Source organism: Pezoporus flaviventris, unplaced genomic scaffold (assembly GCF_033815535.1).
Source record: "Pezoporus flaviventris isolate CSIRO_AGI_PZ_B2104156 unplaced genomic scaffold, CSIRO_AGI_Pfla_v1 ptg000037l, whole genome shotgun sequence".
NCBI classification, from domain to species: Eukaryota; Metazoa; Chordata; class Aves; order Psittaciformes; family Psittacidae; genus Pezoporus; species Pezoporus flaviventris.
The window spans coordinates 19447453-19466491 of record NW_026892585.1 but is presented as its reverse complement, the minus strand read 5'-3'; the positions used below and the strand labels follow the sequence as shown (position 1 = coordinate 19466491).

General features: G+C 38.3%; 1 protein-coding gene across 3 annotated transcripts in view; it reads right to left on the bottom strand.

The window, feature by feature from the left end:
• The window catches only part of KAT2B (lysine acetyltransferase 2B), a 43821-nt gene that overhangs the window by 16151 nt on the left and 8631 nt on the right, over positions 1–19039 (bottom strand). For 2 of the 3 annotated variants that reach the window (XM_061464920.1, XM_061464921.1), the window contains 8 exons: positions 14223–14368; positions 13614–13703; positions 11705–11886; positions 9202–9393; positions 6564–6670; positions 4717–4842; positions 2299–2435; positions 711–919 (listed from right to left, as the gene is read on the bottom strand). In XM_061464920.1, the coding sequence (XP_061320904.1) occupies positions 711–919; positions 2299–2435; positions 4717–4842; positions 6564–6670; positions 9202–9393; positions 11705–11886; positions 13614–13703; positions 14223–14368 (1189 nt within the window). Of the gene's footprint in view, positions 1–710; positions 920–2298; positions 2436–4716; positions 4843–6563; positions 6671–9201; positions 9394–11704; positions 11887–13613; positions 13704–14222; positions 14369–14871; positions 14891–19039 lie in introns of those variants that run through there. The other variant, XM_061464922.1, reaches the window with a different exon arrangement.

Sequence of the window (19039 nt, the reverse complement as noted above, 5' to 3'; positions counted from 1 at the left end):
ACACTGGAGCAGTCTGCTCCTGAGGGACTGCAGCCTGTGGGAGGGTCCCACAGTCCTGCCCATCTCCTGGGGGAGGGACCCCACACTGGAGCAGGGAAAGAGTGTGAGGAGGCCTCTGAGGAGGAGGAAGAAGCAGCAGAGACATCATTGAGAGATGAACTCACCACGACCCCCATACCCCCGCACTGCTGGGAGAGAGGTAAAGTTCAGCCCAAGAAGAAGGGCAGGGTGGTGGTGGGGGAAGGTGTTTTAAGATTTCGGTTTTATTTTCTCATTACCCTAATCTGATTTGGTTGGTAATTAATTAAATTAATTTTCCCCAACTTGAGTCTGTTTTGCCCATGACAGTAACCGGGAAGTGATCTCCCTATCCTTCAACTGACCCATTAGCCATTTGTTGTATTTTCTCTTCCCTCTCCACCTGAAAAGGGGCAGTGATAGAGCACCTCTGGTGCCTGGCATCCAGCCAGGGTCAACCCACCATAGTCCCACAACAAGAAGCCACTTGTCATTAATACAGCCACCAAGGTAGTAGTTGGGCACAATCCAGTTAGATTGCCTAGGATTTATAGGGGCTTGAAATTGGAAAAGAGTAGTACAGGCACAGCTGCCCTCCATGCCACCTTGGCTGGTCCTTTCTTACACTGCTACCTCCAACCAGCATCAGGCTTTCTGTTTCACCCACCAAACCACCCTCCAGCAGTACTCACGGATCAAAGACCAAGCGCGTGATATACTCCTTCGGCATTCGAGGCAGCTGATGGGAGAACACATTCTGCAAACCAACCAGCCACATCATGATCTTCTTGTTGGGCTTCTGGTTCAAGGAGTTGCCAACCACGTGGAATTCAATCACCCCCCTGCGCTCCTCTAGCCTTGCTGCCTCATCCCGGGCTGAGTGCGCTGAGAGGAAGTTGGTCTGTACCACACAACAGAGAAATAAAATGATGTTTTGGAGAATTCACATCCTCTGACAGAACAGCCTTGATGAACAAACAAGTGAAATCCCCTCTTTTTTTCCAAGCCACCTTTTTATAAAAATAGAATTGCCAATGATTACTTTTTTTTTAGCAGAAGTGACACGATCAGATAAGCTGGATATACATCTATACTACAGCGTAAAAAGGCTATTCAAACTTCTTTTGTAAAGATTAACAACAGCCATGATTATGACCCAAGTTCCAAAATCTCCCAAGGATCCGCACCAATCCAGTTGAAGCCTATGTCACTAAGTCCACTTTAGTCTAGCCAGCTTGCCTACACATACTGCAAATCCCAGATTTTAACAGGCAAAATCATGTATTTTCATTTTAGTAGTGTTTTCCACTATCTATGCCACTATCATAAGAGCCTAAAAAGAACATTTTAATTCCTACTCATTTTGCTGTTACATATCTAGTAGTTACATCCATATATCTGAATGGAGATCAAAGTAATACAGACAATTTATTTAACTTTTTTTTCCAAGATCATTTTACAATGCCAAAACATTTTTGCATGCACATACTGTTTGCTTTTTAGAGCAAAGTTTGGCTGCTGTGTTTCTAGTCACTGCCAGCCCCAACAGCCAGACCGGCACAGCATTTGTAATATGCAGAGCCATCAGTCACAGTATATAGTTTGAGTAAGAAATGTAGGTGGTTCCAAATCTTCAGCAGTCACTAGCTAATCCTTGGCAAACAAGAGCTGCTGGCAAAACATAGCCTGGCAAAGGGAACAGAAAGAGGAAAAGCCAGCCAAGAAAAAAAAAGTGCAATTCTGTGCATGGCACAATTCTGCAATTCTGTTTGGTTTTCTACTCCAGCAGGAAAAAAAAAGAGCAACTGTGGAAGACAGAGCAAATAACTGTTTAGAATCAGCCCTTCTGCACTAGACAGAGGTTTTGACTTTGGATCTTTCATTCTGCTGCAGTATTTGAAGCCCGTGTACCTTGCCTTATGAGCTACACCCACAATTAACAATAAAAAGCATTCTCTGGAACAGTTCTGTAACAAAAGTACCTTGCAGAATAAGCTGGGCTCTACTTTTTTACTATCAGTAGCTTCCAACTCGCTTTGCAAACAACGTACAATGCATTAAAAAAAGCAAAGCAGAACTATTCTCATGTTAATGATGCATTTCATCAATATTTTTGGCTTGCCTAATCACACTCTTTCAAGGTTTCTGTTTTTCTTATTGGCAGCATGGTCAGTTTTGTGGACTTCAGTTTGTCATAATCTATCCATGTGGAATATTTATTAAAACTGAACCATTTGCAAACTGACCATTTGCAACACCAAGTCTACATATTTCTCTCACCTCTGGCCCAAGCATTGCTGCAGGATCTGTAATTGTTGACATTACTTCATTGATTAACTCAATAGGAATATCTCCCACAACCCTTGGTCTTTTGGAATCCTCCAGAGAATAGGGTTCATTATTTTTTCTCTTTTCTCCTATAAAACAAAACCAGGACAAATTAGAAACAACCAAACTGTCACAGACTAGTACTATAAAGTCTAGCACTTTCATTATATTCTTTAGTTTATATGCCAAGTTTGGGGTTTTTTAATTACTACAGAAAGGGAGAAAGAGAAATAAATGAAAACTGAACAATGCTTATCACTGCTACAATTTTGTCTTTGCACTAGGATATTAGCATGAAGCAAGATTAATACACCTCTCCTCCTACACCTCTGTAGTTTACAGTGAAATTGTTTTTCCTATTTTACTTCAACATACTCTGCAGTGTACCTCTGTGTTGCTGTCTTGGAAGGTGAGTGCACAATACACAAATTATAGTGCATACTTCTAGATTGGGATTTACTGGAAGTAAGTGTCCATTATAGATTTCTTTCACCTTTTTTGTAAACCGAGCAGCATGTACAGTCTGACACATCATACATACTTAACTTAGAAAATCCATGTAAAGTTTCCAAATCAAAATATACCATATTAATTATTAACTGCCTTACTAACTGTGGACTGACCTGTAATACAGCAAAAGCAACTAATTAAATGCACGAAAGAGAAGTCTTCCAAAGAGTAGTAAAGTTACAATAATACTGACAGAGCCAGCTGCTAGCTCAGGATTTACCCAAGCAGCAAACTGCCAAATACTAGGAAAGCATACAAACAGGAATATCAGTCCATAGTTAACTTGTTCCTGCATTTTTTTCCCTAAAGAAAAAGAGCCAGAATGCAGAATTTGCGTTTGCGACCAGCACTTTAGATAAGTTAGTTTGGTTTTATTTCTGTCTTGTTTTGGTTTTTTAAGATTCTCTTTCTGAAACAACTGGGTAGTTTAGGGCCCACTATGCCCATTTATTTTACACATACGGTATACATTTTTTTACCACAGTTATAGTACTCTAAATATATGGGGATCAAATGTTCATTCATTCCCCTTTTCAGGCTTTCAAGCAATATAACTGCTTTCTTAACAGTAGAATTTTACTGTTAACCTCCATTTTATGTGGAAACTTTGATTCCTTTTATTTCTTACTTCTTAAACAGTTACTCAGATGTGAACAGACCTTCCTTCTTATTTCCCAAGAGATCAGTTTCTTGTTTTAAAACAGAATTTTTTGAAGCAATCTGTCAAAAGTTCTCTGTAAATCTAGGCACACAAAACCCTTTCCTTCAGTTCCACCAGTTCCTTCACAGATATGTACAATTCAAAAGTTCTACAAAAGGCACACTGAATTTCCATTTATCACATTGCTCACACATTTATTCATTCTATTCTTAATCAGTATATTGTTGTTTCTTCTAATTCTCTGAAACAGGAGACTTAACATTGACAGTTTCCTGAAGTCTCTTGGAACCCCTTTTGAAACTCGTTTTGCATCTGTGGTGTTTCAATTCTCTAGTGCCAAGGGCAATTCCAGTGACAAGTCAGCTGTACAACTTAATTATTAGCTTTTTAGTTTCATATTTCTTTTAAACTCTCAAAAAAAAATATTTCTAGTGACTACTTATTACTCATTTTGCTGATCTGTTATTAAAAAAGAAATCTTGCACTCATTCCCACTTTAAAGACCATTTCCCAATTTGTCCTTCAAAGAAAACTGCTTTTCAGGAGCCACGTTAAGTTCCTCTGTAGCTAGAAGGCTAAGAATTCATTTAGCTTTTTCTACTTCCTTGGGGACTTACTTTACATAAGCTCGTAATCATCTCTCTGACCTACAAACTCTCTCGACAGGCTCATTAATCCTGAGGTGTTTGAAAAAGGACTTATTAGGAAAATTTATGCATTGAACAACTTGTTTTCCCCAAAACTTCTAGATTTTTTTCTTTTTTTTTTTTTTTTTACCCTGACCTCATTCAGGTTTTAAATTTAACCTGGTTGGTGTGTTTCTCTTCTTTGTTCAAATGTACGCAATTTCAATACCCTTGAAAGATTAAAACAGAAACAATGCAATGGCTCCTTCTCCTCTGCCTTTATTTAAATGAAATCTTTTTTCATGGCTCTTAATATGTGTACTCCAAGCAGAGTGTTTTTCAACAACCTCTGACACCAGCAGACCTTTCCTCATCTTAAACTTTTTTTTTTGCAAATACAATTGCCATTTCTGCTACTTAAATATTACCACAGTTGAGAAAAAGTCTGTGTGTACACATCTTTTAGCAAAAGCACCTCATGATCTCTATTGCAGAGTGAAGGTAATGGTCCAATGTACTGCAACTACTGATAATACTGACAGAAGCCAAAAAGGAAGTCTCCTTCTTCATTACCTAGGTTTGGGTCAAGTGCAGAAGAAACTTTGCAAGCAGGACTCATATTTCCACTGTTGGGTTGTTCCAGAGATGAAGGACTTGCACTGTACAAAACAGATCTTGCAACAGGAGGAGGACTGATAACTGCAATAGCATAAAAGACAAGCATAAAAAAAATCAGGACATGGAATCCATTAGGTGCCTACATACGCATGGAGCCCATTGTCATTCTGAAGGACTTTCATAATGATGGACCCAACTTTACACCCACCACCTCAGAAGCTGCAGCTAACACTGTGCCACAGAGCAATACCACAGTTTGCAGAGACATTAAAGATTTATCTCAATATATTTTCTAAACTTCTACATAATGAGACTGTATTATTGTTGGAAGAGAGAGATTGCAAATATCAGGCTTTATTATTCTGCAGTGCTGAGCACAAGCTAAGAAAAACTTCCTTCAGGTACCTGCCTAGCCTGCTGGCATTGAGCTTCATGAAAAGGCTTTTTGTAAAGGCCTATTGAGAAGCAAAATCTCATCGCTCAGCTTCAGCTGTCCACTTTAACAGTGTTCAAAGAGGAGTTGGACAAATCAAACTCAATAAAGAGAGAAGCTGTTGCACTAGTTAAGAGGATGAAACTATTGTTTTAAAATGCCACAGACTAACATCTGGCTCTCAGATATTAAAAAAAGAAAACCCAACTCTCATCCCAAATCATTCTGGTTTTAATTTGTGTCAGGATTTTTGGCAGACAGGCAGGACACCTGCAGTCTTTCTCCTTGCCTTTATCCTGGTGTCATCAGCAGCAACAGCTCTTTTTGTGCCATGTTCGTGCCAAGAATCCAATGCTTGAAAGATGCACATTAAAACGAACTATTGCAGAAATGTATATGATAGAATGAACTCGGAGGGCAACATGATTTTTAGAGCTGCAGTGAACTTGTGCCTAAGGCATAATTCACCAGTCCCTGGTGAAGATCAGGAATTTCTCACAAAAAAAAAGCCTGTATCTGTCACAGTGGAATTTCCCTACTACTTTAACAAACTCACTATCAGATGAATTCAGATGAAGTGCTGACATGATGATTCTGTTGACTGATAGTCAACAGTTGTTTCAAAACAGTGAATTGTCATAAAATATTGAATTAAATACTTGAAAATAAAGCCAACCCCTGAGCTGTATAAATGGATTTTAATAACTTCTGAGAAGGAAGTAAGAAGAGAAGGGAAAGTGAAATAAGATGATCATCAATGCCTCCCTGCAATTTTAGGGATGACTTACACCTCAGTACCACAACTGAAGAACAGTGCTGCAGAATAGCGGATGAGGCACATGGATAAGAAATAAAGCAAGGAAAAGCTATTAAAAAACCCTGAAGAAAATCAAAGGCCTGTGTGCACAGGCAATGGGACACCTGATGTGGAAGGTCCCTACTTCCCTACTGCTAGGTCCCTATGTCTCTTCTGCTACAGAGTCAGTGGACTGGCATGGTCCTCACGTGAGGGGACCACTGTCCAGCATGTGACCCACTCCACTGCAGCCATTTACCCACTGGCACTGGCCATTCTCACTCTCCCACACTGAGTGCACTTGTGCCACTTGAATACTCAAATGATTTACCTCTGCACTCAGCCTGCTCCACTGGCACCTTTAGTTAGCTGGATTTCATCATCAAAATGGGATCTTCATGTGAGAAAGTACCAGACAGTCAGGCACCTGTTCTTACTAGAGACAGACTGACTTCAGTATAGGCTGCTATTTATAAATCTGTGTATCTAAGTCTCATTCCTTAGAATTCTTCACTTGTACAGGTTTAACTTTACATTCAGATTCTCCCTAACACAGCACTAAATGCAAATTACCTGTTTGGATTCCCAGCTGGCCAGTTCGGGACCTAGACACCATGAAATCCTGATCCCAAATGGGAGAATTCTGGCTGTACACTTCTTCTTCCAGCATTGACAGAAACCTAGGCACAAAACCAGGTGAAATAATAACAGAAGGATTCAAAACAGGTCCATTTTCAGAATAAGCATTTACAACTTTTTTAAATTTAAAAGTATTTACTGATTCAGTAAGAAAATGCTGTTGGCCAATAAATTTTTTTAAAACAACAAACACACACAAAATCACAAGGCAGACTAGACTTTAAGAACCCTACTTCAGCAGAGAGCTTTCACCTATGAAAATTTGATTATAAGCAATATTTATCTAATTCACAAATGCAGAAAGAAACAGTTACAAACTACTTTTACAGAACAAAACTGCATACTAATAAGAAAGCTATGAATTGACAGATGTCAAGGTACTCATGTTATACAATGATAAGAAACAATGTCTATTTTGATAAACCAGTGTTTTGCTGATGCACTTGCTTTCTGCCTCTTACAGATTTATAAAATGCCAGAGTTAGTTATTAACAATACTCTTAAGATATTTTCATTTCTTTAAATGTCCTATTGTAACATTTAATTGCATATTTGCTCTTGCATAACAGTATTTTTAATCTTACTTTGGTATACTTAGAGAAACTGTTATTTAAACCTCTTCCAGTATTATTCTATGTGAGAGAAATTCCACAGATAAGACTATCCAGCACGCTCGCCTTTCCAGGGCTAATACATCAGCTCCCTCTGAGAAGCAAGATAGCTCCTTATCCTATGTTGCAGAAAGCAGAATTTGATATGGCACATTTTTACTCTCTAGAGTCATCTATATGTATAGAAACTATACAGGTGAAGCCAACAGACTGTTGAGTAAGACTTCCTGAACAGGATAAGGATTTTCAGGATCAAGTCATACTCGTGTATTTGATATATAGGACATTTATATCTAAGCACAGCAATGTGCAGTGTTTGCTGCTATCTATACAGCTGATAACAGCTAAAAAGTTTGTAACAGCTACTTGACCAGCTGTGACGGAGCAGAAGCACTCATTAAACTTCAGCCAAGGCTATATTTACAGGCAGCACAGAGGCTCTGTGCTCAGACTGCTTGGTGACTATTTCCTAGGTACACACACACACATAAGCTGTGGGTGCTCCCTTTGCCCAGGAAGGAGCTGCCAGAACAGCCAGGAGCCCAGTACTGATAGCAGGCATCGACTCTGTGCTCCAAGCTGCAGCTACTCCACAGGGTTCACTGTTTAACACCAGCAGAGACACAAATGCTTCAGACAAGTGCAGCCCATAAAAGACTTAAAACATTATTCCCATTTCCCACAGATCATCAGCAAACAGTGCTTGTCTTTCTTCCCCCCCCCCAGCAGAATACTAAAAGGAATGGCAATGAATAATACTGCTTTTCAAATTACTTATCTAAGGTGTAAATGGCAGTGGAAACACAGGGGCACATGCACACCTCCTTCCTCCGCAAATCTGCTTCATGTATCAATGCATTGTTAAATCCTTTTTTATACCTGTTTCAGGACCAGATCATGACCCTATTCCCAAATATACATAAACATTCCTGTATCAATAGCAGTCTACCCCAGAGACAGTTTATATTCTTCAAAGTGGTAAAAGGCACTATTAATAATAGTAGGAGCAAAAAAATCCTGCCTTTACTCAGCTTTGGAAAGTTCACAGCTTTCACTCCCCTGAGCACTAACCCAACTCTAGCCCCAGACAGTAGCTTGCATAGCATCACTGCCACCAACTCTCCTGTAGGTTCAGTTCCTTTGTCATTAGGAGGCACAGACTTTTAAAATATGGGATAGAGAGCTGAGCCACCTTCACAAAATGGAGATTTTTTTTAAGTGAAGCACTATTTCCAGGAAGCATACATTGAATGCATCTGTCTCACCACCACCACTACTCTTAACCAGCAGTAAAATGTTTGAAATTAAGGACTATCAAAGTTAAGCATGTTTTGAGATAATTCATTCTCCCATATAGCCCAATATGTAATATTGGCACTTAATTGTGAGAGATCATCATCCATCTTCCAGTACTGGAACAGGTAGTCAATATGAAATTCTTTAGGATTCACTAATGTGGTAACGTAGGATTCACTAATGTAGTAATACTGACTACTCTCTGTCAAATGAGCACATCTTTTCTATGGGCAGGGTTACTACTTGTTCCCTATTACCATGTTGACTTAAATTCTTAGCTGTATATAAACTCCAGTACAACACTCCATTTTTACTGCTCCATCACAAAAGCAGAAGCATTCTGGAGATCTGGACCTATGTTGCTTCCAAGAACTATAGGAAAAACAAGTAAGTGACCAACAGCACCTGTTAATAGGCAATATGCACAATCCCCCAGCAAGATGAATGATCCTTCTTATAAAGTAAAGCTCTAGGACAAAGCAAAACAAGCAGCTGTGTACATAAAATATGCTAGTTCAAGTTACGACAGAAAAGAAAGCTGCAGTATCTACTTGTTACTGAATAAAAGGAGAAACTATTTTAAGCTGCAGGTAGTTTTTCCATTTCCATGCCAAATTTGCGTACTACTACTTAACCTTGAGTGCAGGCACGTTGAAACCACTTACTTTGGAAAATGGGTGAGGATTAGAGTTCGTTTCTCTTGAGGAAGCTTGTCTTTTTCCTGCCTGGCCTGCTCCAGCAGCTGCCGTCTCATTACAGTAAAAACAGAGCGAAGCAATGTCCTACCAAAAACCTGGGTGGTTTCATACCGAGGTAGACTGTCACAGAACTGAGGGACATTGCAATAACAAAGCCACCTGCAAAGAGAAAAAAAGCCAGGTAATTATCACCATCTAACATATGAATTAATGCAATAAAACCACTACCCACATCATTTATAATGCAGCCGAGAGCTATATGACCATATAAATCTGTTCCACATCAAGTCTGGGCAGAGTTAAGCAGCACTTATATTGCCCAGTTTTTTAAAGAAATGACAGCCAAGTACTTTTAACTCTCCATATATTCTTTTTCTCTGCAATCTAGTTTCCACAAAGCGCTCTTGCTCCAGACATTAATCACAGATCACTAAAATTCATGTTGATGGCAGGTATTCTCTTCACATTCAGCCTGCCATTTCTCCTGCCTGCAACTCCAAAGACCCTTACGCTGGCCCGTTTTCTCCTCTTTAATCTTCTACATTTCCCCACATAGATGCAAAAGGGTGACACTTTTAATTAGCTCCATCCCAGTCTGACTGGACTCTCACCGAGGTCTTGAACCAGCCGGCTTCTGCCCATTACACCCTGACTTGATATTCTTTAAGTTACAGTAACTCCCTCCCTAATGAGTTTTGCATTACGTACATACAAAATAGAGCATGTCATGTTACTCTTCTTGGAAAAGGTATCATGGTACTGACTATGTGGGTCATGATATCTGTTAATTTTACACAGATTTTGATACCTGCATGTAAGCGAACAGTCAATGGTAGCAGAATCAGACCGCAACCGTTATGAAAGTTCCAACAATGAAAAGAAAATGCTATTAAATGGATGCAGACTGTGCTGGATCCTGCATGAGTTTTCTCATCTGGACCCAAAGTACAGCCTGTCTCAAAATGCTCTTCCAAACTCTTGTGTCTTAATCTTTAGAAACACAAAAGTTGCAAAAGAGTTGTGAGATACTGTTGCTGGCAGACCTAATCTTTGCAAACACAAAAGTTGCAAAAGAGTTGTGAGATACTGTTGTTTGCAGACCTTTACTCCCTGGTTTTGACTGATAAAAGCACACCTCTCAAAACACAAGGGTTAAGTGTGAAACTCTGATATAGATTCATGCAAATCACTCGGTTTTCAAATTAAGACAGTCATTCAAATGAAACAAGTCACAAGGTGCACCCAGCACCCTGAGCAGTGTCTTGAACACTGCAGAGGGGAAAAGCTCACAATGACAGGTTAGATCAGCTGGAAAGAGGTGATGCTTTGAGACACGGGGAACCTTAGAGACTGCAGGCAGGAAGGTTTGAGAAACCACAGCTGACAAAATGATTAACAAAAGTCACCAGCCAGAGCCAATGCTAGCCATTGATTCCTAATAAAAGTTGACTCCAACCATAAACAAATGGAGGTCAAAGACCCACCAAAAATGGTCTTAGGAGACCCATGATTATCAGAAAACACTACTTTACACCAGATAGTTATTTGAGGTGACAGGTCATCTGAGAGCATTTCAGTTGGACACACAATGCAGTCTGCTGTACCACCAGCCACAGTCTCAACTCGTAACAGGATCTGCAATTCTCCTTCAAGGAGCTGAGGTTTGTCAGAGGAATGGCCACCAGGGAAGCAGGCAGAAGGCAGTGCTCATCCTCAGCTAGGAAAGGTATCCCTGGCCATTCCTGAGAATAGGCATGCTGATAAAGACCTTTGCTAACTGCTACCTGTGCTCACGGGCATCATGTTAACTGTTGCCTATATTGGCAACCTTAACTTTATTGTTGCTGTGCTAACTAAAAAAGGCATTGCGCTATTGTTATGAGAAAAGCAAAACTGAGACCCAGCTTTTTATCCTAGCTCTTCTTCCTCCAGGGACTAAGTTATTCCCTTGAATTGGGACAACATATTAAAAGGTCATAACAAAACCTGTAGCTTTATGGAACTTACTCCTCATTTAGTATTCAAGCACTTACAAAATCATTTTAATTTTTTAAATCTTCCATGATTTGGCTTCAAACTGTGATGCTTTACAATGCTTCATGTTACCTTTTTTTGTTTGTTTTTAATTAAGTTGAATAACAAATTGTCTGAATTTTATCTTACATGAGGCTCATATCTTAAGAAGTCTTGAGAGCAACTCTGCAAATGCAGGACATGCAAAAGCACTGCCAGATACAGATGTTTACAACCTCCACTCCCTGTTTTTGGCTGATGAAGCATACTCCTTGGAACACAATGATGCATGTGAAACTCTGATATATCTTCACTAAAATCCTTAGGTTTTCATACAAACTCCATAACTGCAAACATTCAGAAGGTGCACCTATGGCATATGGGTACTGGTGTATTCCTGAAATGTATATGTGACATATTTGTAAGCAAAACTTGTAACAAGCAAGAGCACCATTACCTGGTATAATTCACTTTATACCCTGCAATATCATCATTGGGTGATCTTAGTCTTCGCTGAGAAGGTGTCTCCAGATGCCAGTAGTTAATGCGGTTCAGAAACATTTTCGCCAGTTCCACTATTGTTTGCCTTTCCTTTGAGGGTAAGTGGCTAAATTTGTACTGCACAAAATTATTCACACCCTTAAAACAGAAGAAAATTATGTTTCATTACTTAGCCGTAATTTTCGCGGAAGTGTCCTCAAACATTCTTTACTTTCTCTTTATTAACCCTGAACTTGCATTACATGGGAAAGAAAACAAATAGAAGAAAACATGAACCTCTTGTTCAGCTATTTTTGTAACCACCACAAGCGGGTTCCCCTGTAAAACAACAGAAGGTACATCCAGATGTTTTATTATATCCACTTCCAGCAGCTGACTTAAAGGGTGAGAAGAAAAATTCTTTATTCTTCCTTACTTCTCAAAGTAAAAAACTTCGTCAGTGAACAGAGAAAGATCTGGTAGGCTTTCTTCTACCTGCCATTTTTGCTGATAACCATGCTGCATGATTTATTTCCTCTGTAAATCAAGTATAAACTACTAACCTCTCCAGCTACTTTTCAGTAGCCAACTAGGGCTTGTGGATTTCTAGTTAAAGTTGTGACTACCCATCATATTATTTCTTCAAAAGGTGCCAGTATTTCACAAGTTTGTCCCCTCATTGCACTTTGTATGCTGTCTACTTTAAAAAAAACTACAGAAGATAGTAAAAATGTGTGAAGTGCCACAATATATATATACACACATTATAAATTTATTACAATACTGCTGCTTATCAGAAGATTCTGTGTGACTGAGTTGCTGAACTGCTAGAAACAGAATTGAAAATATCAGTCTATTTCAAGGGAAAGTTATTGCAAAATACATGTAAAAAGAACTACTGTTTTATCGCTATGCTTTACTTTCTTATGCAAATTGAACTGTATGTAGAATATGATGAAAAATTACGTAGTACAACTGTTTAATAGTATATTTTAATTACTAGGAGTGTATGAAGATTACACAAATTTATTCTTTGTTCATACTCAAACGAAAGAAGAACTTAAGGTGAAGATGCCCCAGAAATTCAGCAATGAAGTGTTTTGATTTTCCTAAATTATAAGAAGTGAGAGTTGCAAAGAAATAATTATTGCACATAACAGACTTCACATTTAAAATACCCTGTTTAACAATACAGCATCCATTCATCCACTTATGGGAAAACACTGAGCTCCTGTTTCAGTGAGGTATGTGAGCCTCTGCATAGTCTGTCTGGAACTAATGGCCCACTTCTGTGCTAAAAGTGCATTCTCAGGAGCTTGTTTAACCAAACCTGAATTTGTCATATGTTCTCCATCCACTGAGAGTTACAAAGGCCTCAGTTATTCTTTGTTTGCTGTGTTTTTTATTGTCTAGTCTTTGAAAGAGAAGGCTATGATCTCACTGAATTGGATTGTAACAATTTCATTGATTTACAGAAAACAAGTGTCATTTTAATATTGGATTTCAAAACTTCAACAGCATTTTTCATCACTTGAAACAAACAAAGATTAGAACTAGCATATATGAAAGCAGTATTTTAAATTTATTCTCTAAAACCACAAAAAATGTCAGTTTCATTAAAGTATAAGATGAATGAGAAAAGTCAAATAATGTAAATATTGTACCAACATTAAAGGAGAAGCAGCAGCAGCAGTCTCCTACAGTCCCCCTCTTTATCATATACAAAGTAATATACAGAATCATGTGCACACTACCTACAATGCCATATTTTCAAAACCAGTGTCTATGTTTAAAAAAACAAAAAGAAAAAACAAAACCCCCTCCCCCAAAAAAAAATTAAATAAAATAAAGCAACACACAACCAAACCCATGTTTTGACTGTTTACCTGTTCAATGCTGGGTTTCTCAAATGGGGGACTCTCCAAAGATCCTTCTACTACAGGTTTTCCCATCTGTAAAATGCACTTCCTCAGAAGCTGTTGAAAATAAACAAATTTTTAAACATTAGGACATTTGCATATATGGGAGTCAATGGAAGCCAGAGGTGCACAACACACTGCATACAGTGCTGAAGACCTTCTGGCTACATATCAGCTTGTCTAGTCATCTAAATTTATAGCTAATAAACTTCATTGTGAATTCAGCTTCTTAGAAATGTGTGTAAGGGGCTTCTCTGAGTGAATGCAGGCAGCTAGGTTAGCATTTATGACAACTGATTTTTCCCAATGTGCAAGTGAAGAGGTGAAGAACACTTGCAGGTTGCGCAGTTTATAGATGGGACTCAGGGTCAGATCCTCAACCATATGGATGACTTTTGCAGCAGTACATGGTACACTGCAAGTACCAGAACATCCCACCCACAGTTAGCCACTAGAGTATCACACTGGAGAGAAAGTCTCACCAGATAAAGTCAATGTACACATGAGGGGCAGTGACATTGACTTATGTATGACAGAGAGAAAAACCTGAGATCGTACTACACGAGTTCAGCTTACTTTGAACAGGTAGAAATAAACTTGCTTGGTGTCTGCATCTTCTTCTTTGTGGACACAGGTGAACAGATACTCTACATCCAATACAATCCCCAGGAGCCTATTCATTTCTTCCTCAGACACATTCTCCAGGTGTGAAACATGAGCAGCTAAACAAAATAGAAGTCCAAACCTGTAAAAAGCCTGCTGACAGAACCAATAGCACAAGTATTCCCTAGGATATCTCAAACTAAGCTATAATGGCAAAGGCACTGATCCTGTAATAACCTACTTAGCTGAACATCTTCTAAGAGGTAACTGAAATATGTATCACATCGGAGCAATTTGTAAAGGTAGTCCAGTGGTGGCAATTCCCACAGCAGAAGGACAGCTGGTAGGAATCACAGTGTCAGTTAACACTTAAAACTGACCACAAAAACCTGGCTCATATAACTACGTTGCAATATATAAATAACCACACACATTTTTGTCCAGGTACTATGCTTTTGAGACAAGGTTTCTTGACTAAATATAATAAATCCATAATTCCCATAAACTACATAATCTAGGTGTTGAGCAGCACCTGTGAAGATTAAAAAACCAAACCAAACAAAAATCAGCCCCATAAATACAGTTTTGTTTTAAAGTGGACATTATTGGCTAAGTCTCTTACTTTCATATCATGTAAAGTCAAACTACACTTTGTGCACACTATACTAACAAGCTTTCACAGACTGCATGTGCTCATTTATTCAGAAGTTTTTTTTTTAAAAAAGCATCTTTTAATGTATCATCATTTCCAATTGACTAACTCCCTTTTATCATCTCCAAAGGTAAATACAGATCCACATCTGTTATTTTCAAAATCTTGAGGTTTCTACAAGTGAAGCAGGACATTCATTTCAAGCTGGTTTGAACAACTGGCTCCAGGAAAAGAGAAGGCAAAAAGCCCCAAGAAGTCAATTCCCAGAAAGAGGATATTTGCATTACAAAAAGCAATGACCTTCTCTGACTCCAGGCCAATGTACGTGGTTATGCACATCATTTCATCTGAAAGGACAAGAAAATACCCTTTAAAAGAAAAGGAAAATTACTTAAAAGGTTGGCCATGTAAGTTTTTCTATAAATTTAACCAACATTTACTTCTTAGATAATTATTATATAAACTTAGATATGCCAGTGTGATTAGGAATGGTAAGCAATTTTCAAAGCAAATCTGATTCCTTAGTGAGGGAGGAAGCAGGGAGTAATAGCATGACTTGAAAACAATCCTATTTATTGGCCACCTGACAAATATGTTTTGGGGAAGGTTGGTATGACACCTGCCAAAACATTTAAAATTTAATAAATTTGTTCAGCTTCAAGTAAAAACGACATCGTAGCTCAGAACATTAAAAAGATGACAGCAACTGTTTCCACTTAAACGAACATTTATAGTGTCTTAAGTTCTGAGCATATGCTGAAAGGGGGCCGGGAGGAGGCATCATGATCTTTCTTTAAGGACAAATATTCAGCATCCTGGGCAGAATAAAACCATTTTGTTTCTGTCCTTGAGCCAGATATGAAGGTTTAATATCCCCAGCTGTCTGTTCTGATCTTGCAAAAGTAATAAATTCCCTTCTAGATGAGCACTGCATTAGAAATTGATAACATACCAAAGAAACCTTGCACTTGACTAACAAATGAATAAAACATCAGCATAAGAAGCCATTTCCACACAGTTTCCATAACAATACTGAAAGTTACCTTGACTACTTACTGGCTGTATTTAAACATTTTATTACAGACTTATTACCCACAAGGTGAATCTAAAAGCAACGTAATTATTACCAGCATGCATTTACTACCTGTTACCATTTACTGTAGAGTCACCAATGTTGCTACATCAGCCCAACAAACTATCTTTCTTCATATGCTCACAGCCCTTTCCCAAATTCTTGTGGCCATTAGCAAACCTTTTACTAAATCAAAGCTTTTGTACACTAACATTAAACACTGCATTACTTTTGACTAGCATTACACAGTCCCATCCATCTGCATTGCCCAACCAGTACAACCTTCTTCAGCTGCTGTTGTGCAGCAAACACAAAAAAAAACAACAACAAATAAAACAAAAACAACAACAACAACAAAAAAAATCACAAGTATAGGTTGCTACAGTATGCAGAAAAAGAAAGCAAGCAGAAAGAGTAAGGCCAATGCAATGATAAGAAGACCTGTTAATTATTTTAGTTGTGCAACTTCAATAAGCAAGTCCTTTAGTGTACAATTGAGGAGCAGTGAGAAAATGAATTAATGAGAAAAGTGTCCACAGTCTACCTCAAAATCAGTGTGTACATAAAACCACTAGTGATTTATATAGGACAGGCAAACCAAGAAATACTCAAATACGCTACATAAAAGTGCATAGCAAGAACAGAAGACAGTGCTGGGGAAAAAAAAAAGGAAGACTGTGTATATAATGTACTAACACATTAATTAACTAGTTTTAGAAGTGAATCAAGACTGAAAATGTTTACCAGCAGGCAACTGCACCAAACCAATCAAATATGAAAGAGAAAAGAGCCTCTGACTACATAACGTGTTCTTGACGTGGGTGTACACCGAATTCTCCTGAAACCCAAGTCAGTCACCACTTTATGGTAGTGATGCAATACACTGCCCAAATAAAAGAAATATTCATTAAAAACTCAGTACTGAGCCAAGCCATGGGGCTGAACCACAAATAGCAGAATACAAGTCATATGTAAGTAGGCAAAATACAAGAAAAGAATACAAAATGAATACAAATCATAGGCATGTAGATAGAAATAAGCTCTATAAGCTAATACGCACCACCAAACAACTTTACGCACCAAAAACTGCACTGCTTGAAGATTGAACCATACACCCAAAAAGGGATGTCTTAAACAAGACTGATGCCTAGGATTGCCTTCAGAAGAAAATACTAAATTAAAAAAAAACAAACAAACAAACAAACAAAAAAAACAAACCAGGAAAAATTCCCAAACATCCTATATTTTACATCAGGTATGGCTTTAACCAGACAGGAATTTCTACATCACCATTTCAATGGCTCTCCGAGGAAGAGAAAATGCAGTGCAGATGATAATCTGAAGCCTACACACCTTGTGGTCACTCAGGTTTTAAAGGCATTCAGCAAGAACATGCTAATTTAGAGGAGATGAATAGGAAAATTATCATGGAAAACACTGCTGAAAGACATATTTCTGCCAGTAAAGTGAAGAAGTACACAGCAATTCGTTTCAGTTATTTCAAAGGAAACATCATTCTTATTAGCTGAAGTCAAAAGAATAAGAAATATTACCTTTTCTAAAACCAGCAATAAAAAATAAATACAGTTTGTTCCATAAGGTACATGTGATGGTGCTGGTTTTATAGCACTGATTTTCCCTGGTTCCCTAGCTAAAGATTTAAGATTTCTTAATAGACCAAAACCAGCCTCAGACTTTGGAAGCACTGAGTTTTTCTACAAAATACACAGCATCCACAAATTCTGCTGAAGAACTGGGAACTGACAGACACAACATCTCATAAACTTTGGGTGAAAAAACAAAGACCCCTTTCTTCAAAGGCCACAAATAAAAGGTAACACAAGCTACCCTAACTGCATAACCAATGCAGCACAGAGAAGCTCTATGATGAAAGTTTAAAACTAACTCGGCTAAAGCCACCAAACTTTCTGTCACACTATGTGTTTGTTAATTTCCTGCAAGTACACTCAGAGGATGGGGATACCAAGAAAGGAAAGGAATCTGCTGAAAAGCCCAGAAATAGATCAGATGTAGTTAGAGCATAAAATGAAAAGAGGGGGGAAAATAGAAATAAATCCCAATTTAAAAAATCCTACACAAAATGGAATCATCGAACAGTTAGGGTTGGAAAGGGCCTTAAGATCATCTAGTTCCAACCCCCCTGCCATGGGCAGGGACACCTCGCTCTAAACCATGCATTTTCAAAGACAGACAAATAAATGATCCATTGTGAAGGTTTTAGATTTCCTTTTTCTTATTTCACTGTCCTAAGTTTTGGACATCAACAAAAATTAAACAGCAACCACTGCTTTTCAATTAATTCTGAATATTATTTTAGCTCAGATTTTATTCAATATTTGTTAATATATACAGAAAAGGTGATCAGTTTTTATTTTGGATGCACAAATTCTTAAAAAAACAATACAATGATTCACCAGTCTTTTTCAGGCTTTGTGGGTAAATCATTATTTATTATTATTCTGAAAAGAACCAAACAAACCCACAACAGTATTTGACAGTGGATTTTGAGCAGTTGCTTCCAAGATATGCAAGCTGTCTGCACAGCCACTTAGAAAATGCTAAGATGTGCAACCCCAGCATTCTTTTCCGTGAATAGGCTCAGTTCGTTCTGTAGGTGAGAGTACCTGCTTTAGCAATGTTCAAGAGTATTTTACAGTTTATTCTGTACTAAGAAAACATAATACAGCCTACAGGAGAGAGTCATTCATGTTGTGACTAAGGCTGCTGACAGATAAAACCATGTGGTCCTTTCCAACCCTAACTATTCTATGATTCTATGTGAGGTTAATGTGTATGTTACAAGAAGTATTAGAACTGTTATGGGTAGCTTAACAGTGCTTTTGCATTTCAGAATGTATGCATTGTTAGAAGTTGTACCTTAGTTCACTTTCTTCAAAACTCATTTTAGGGTATTTTAATCTATGTTATGGACATTTACACCCAACCATGACCCCCATCTCTAGGTGTTGCCATGACATCTTGACTTTTATCTCACAAGAGCAGAGCAGAGCAGAGATTCCTGGGTACAGGCACATGGACTGCAGG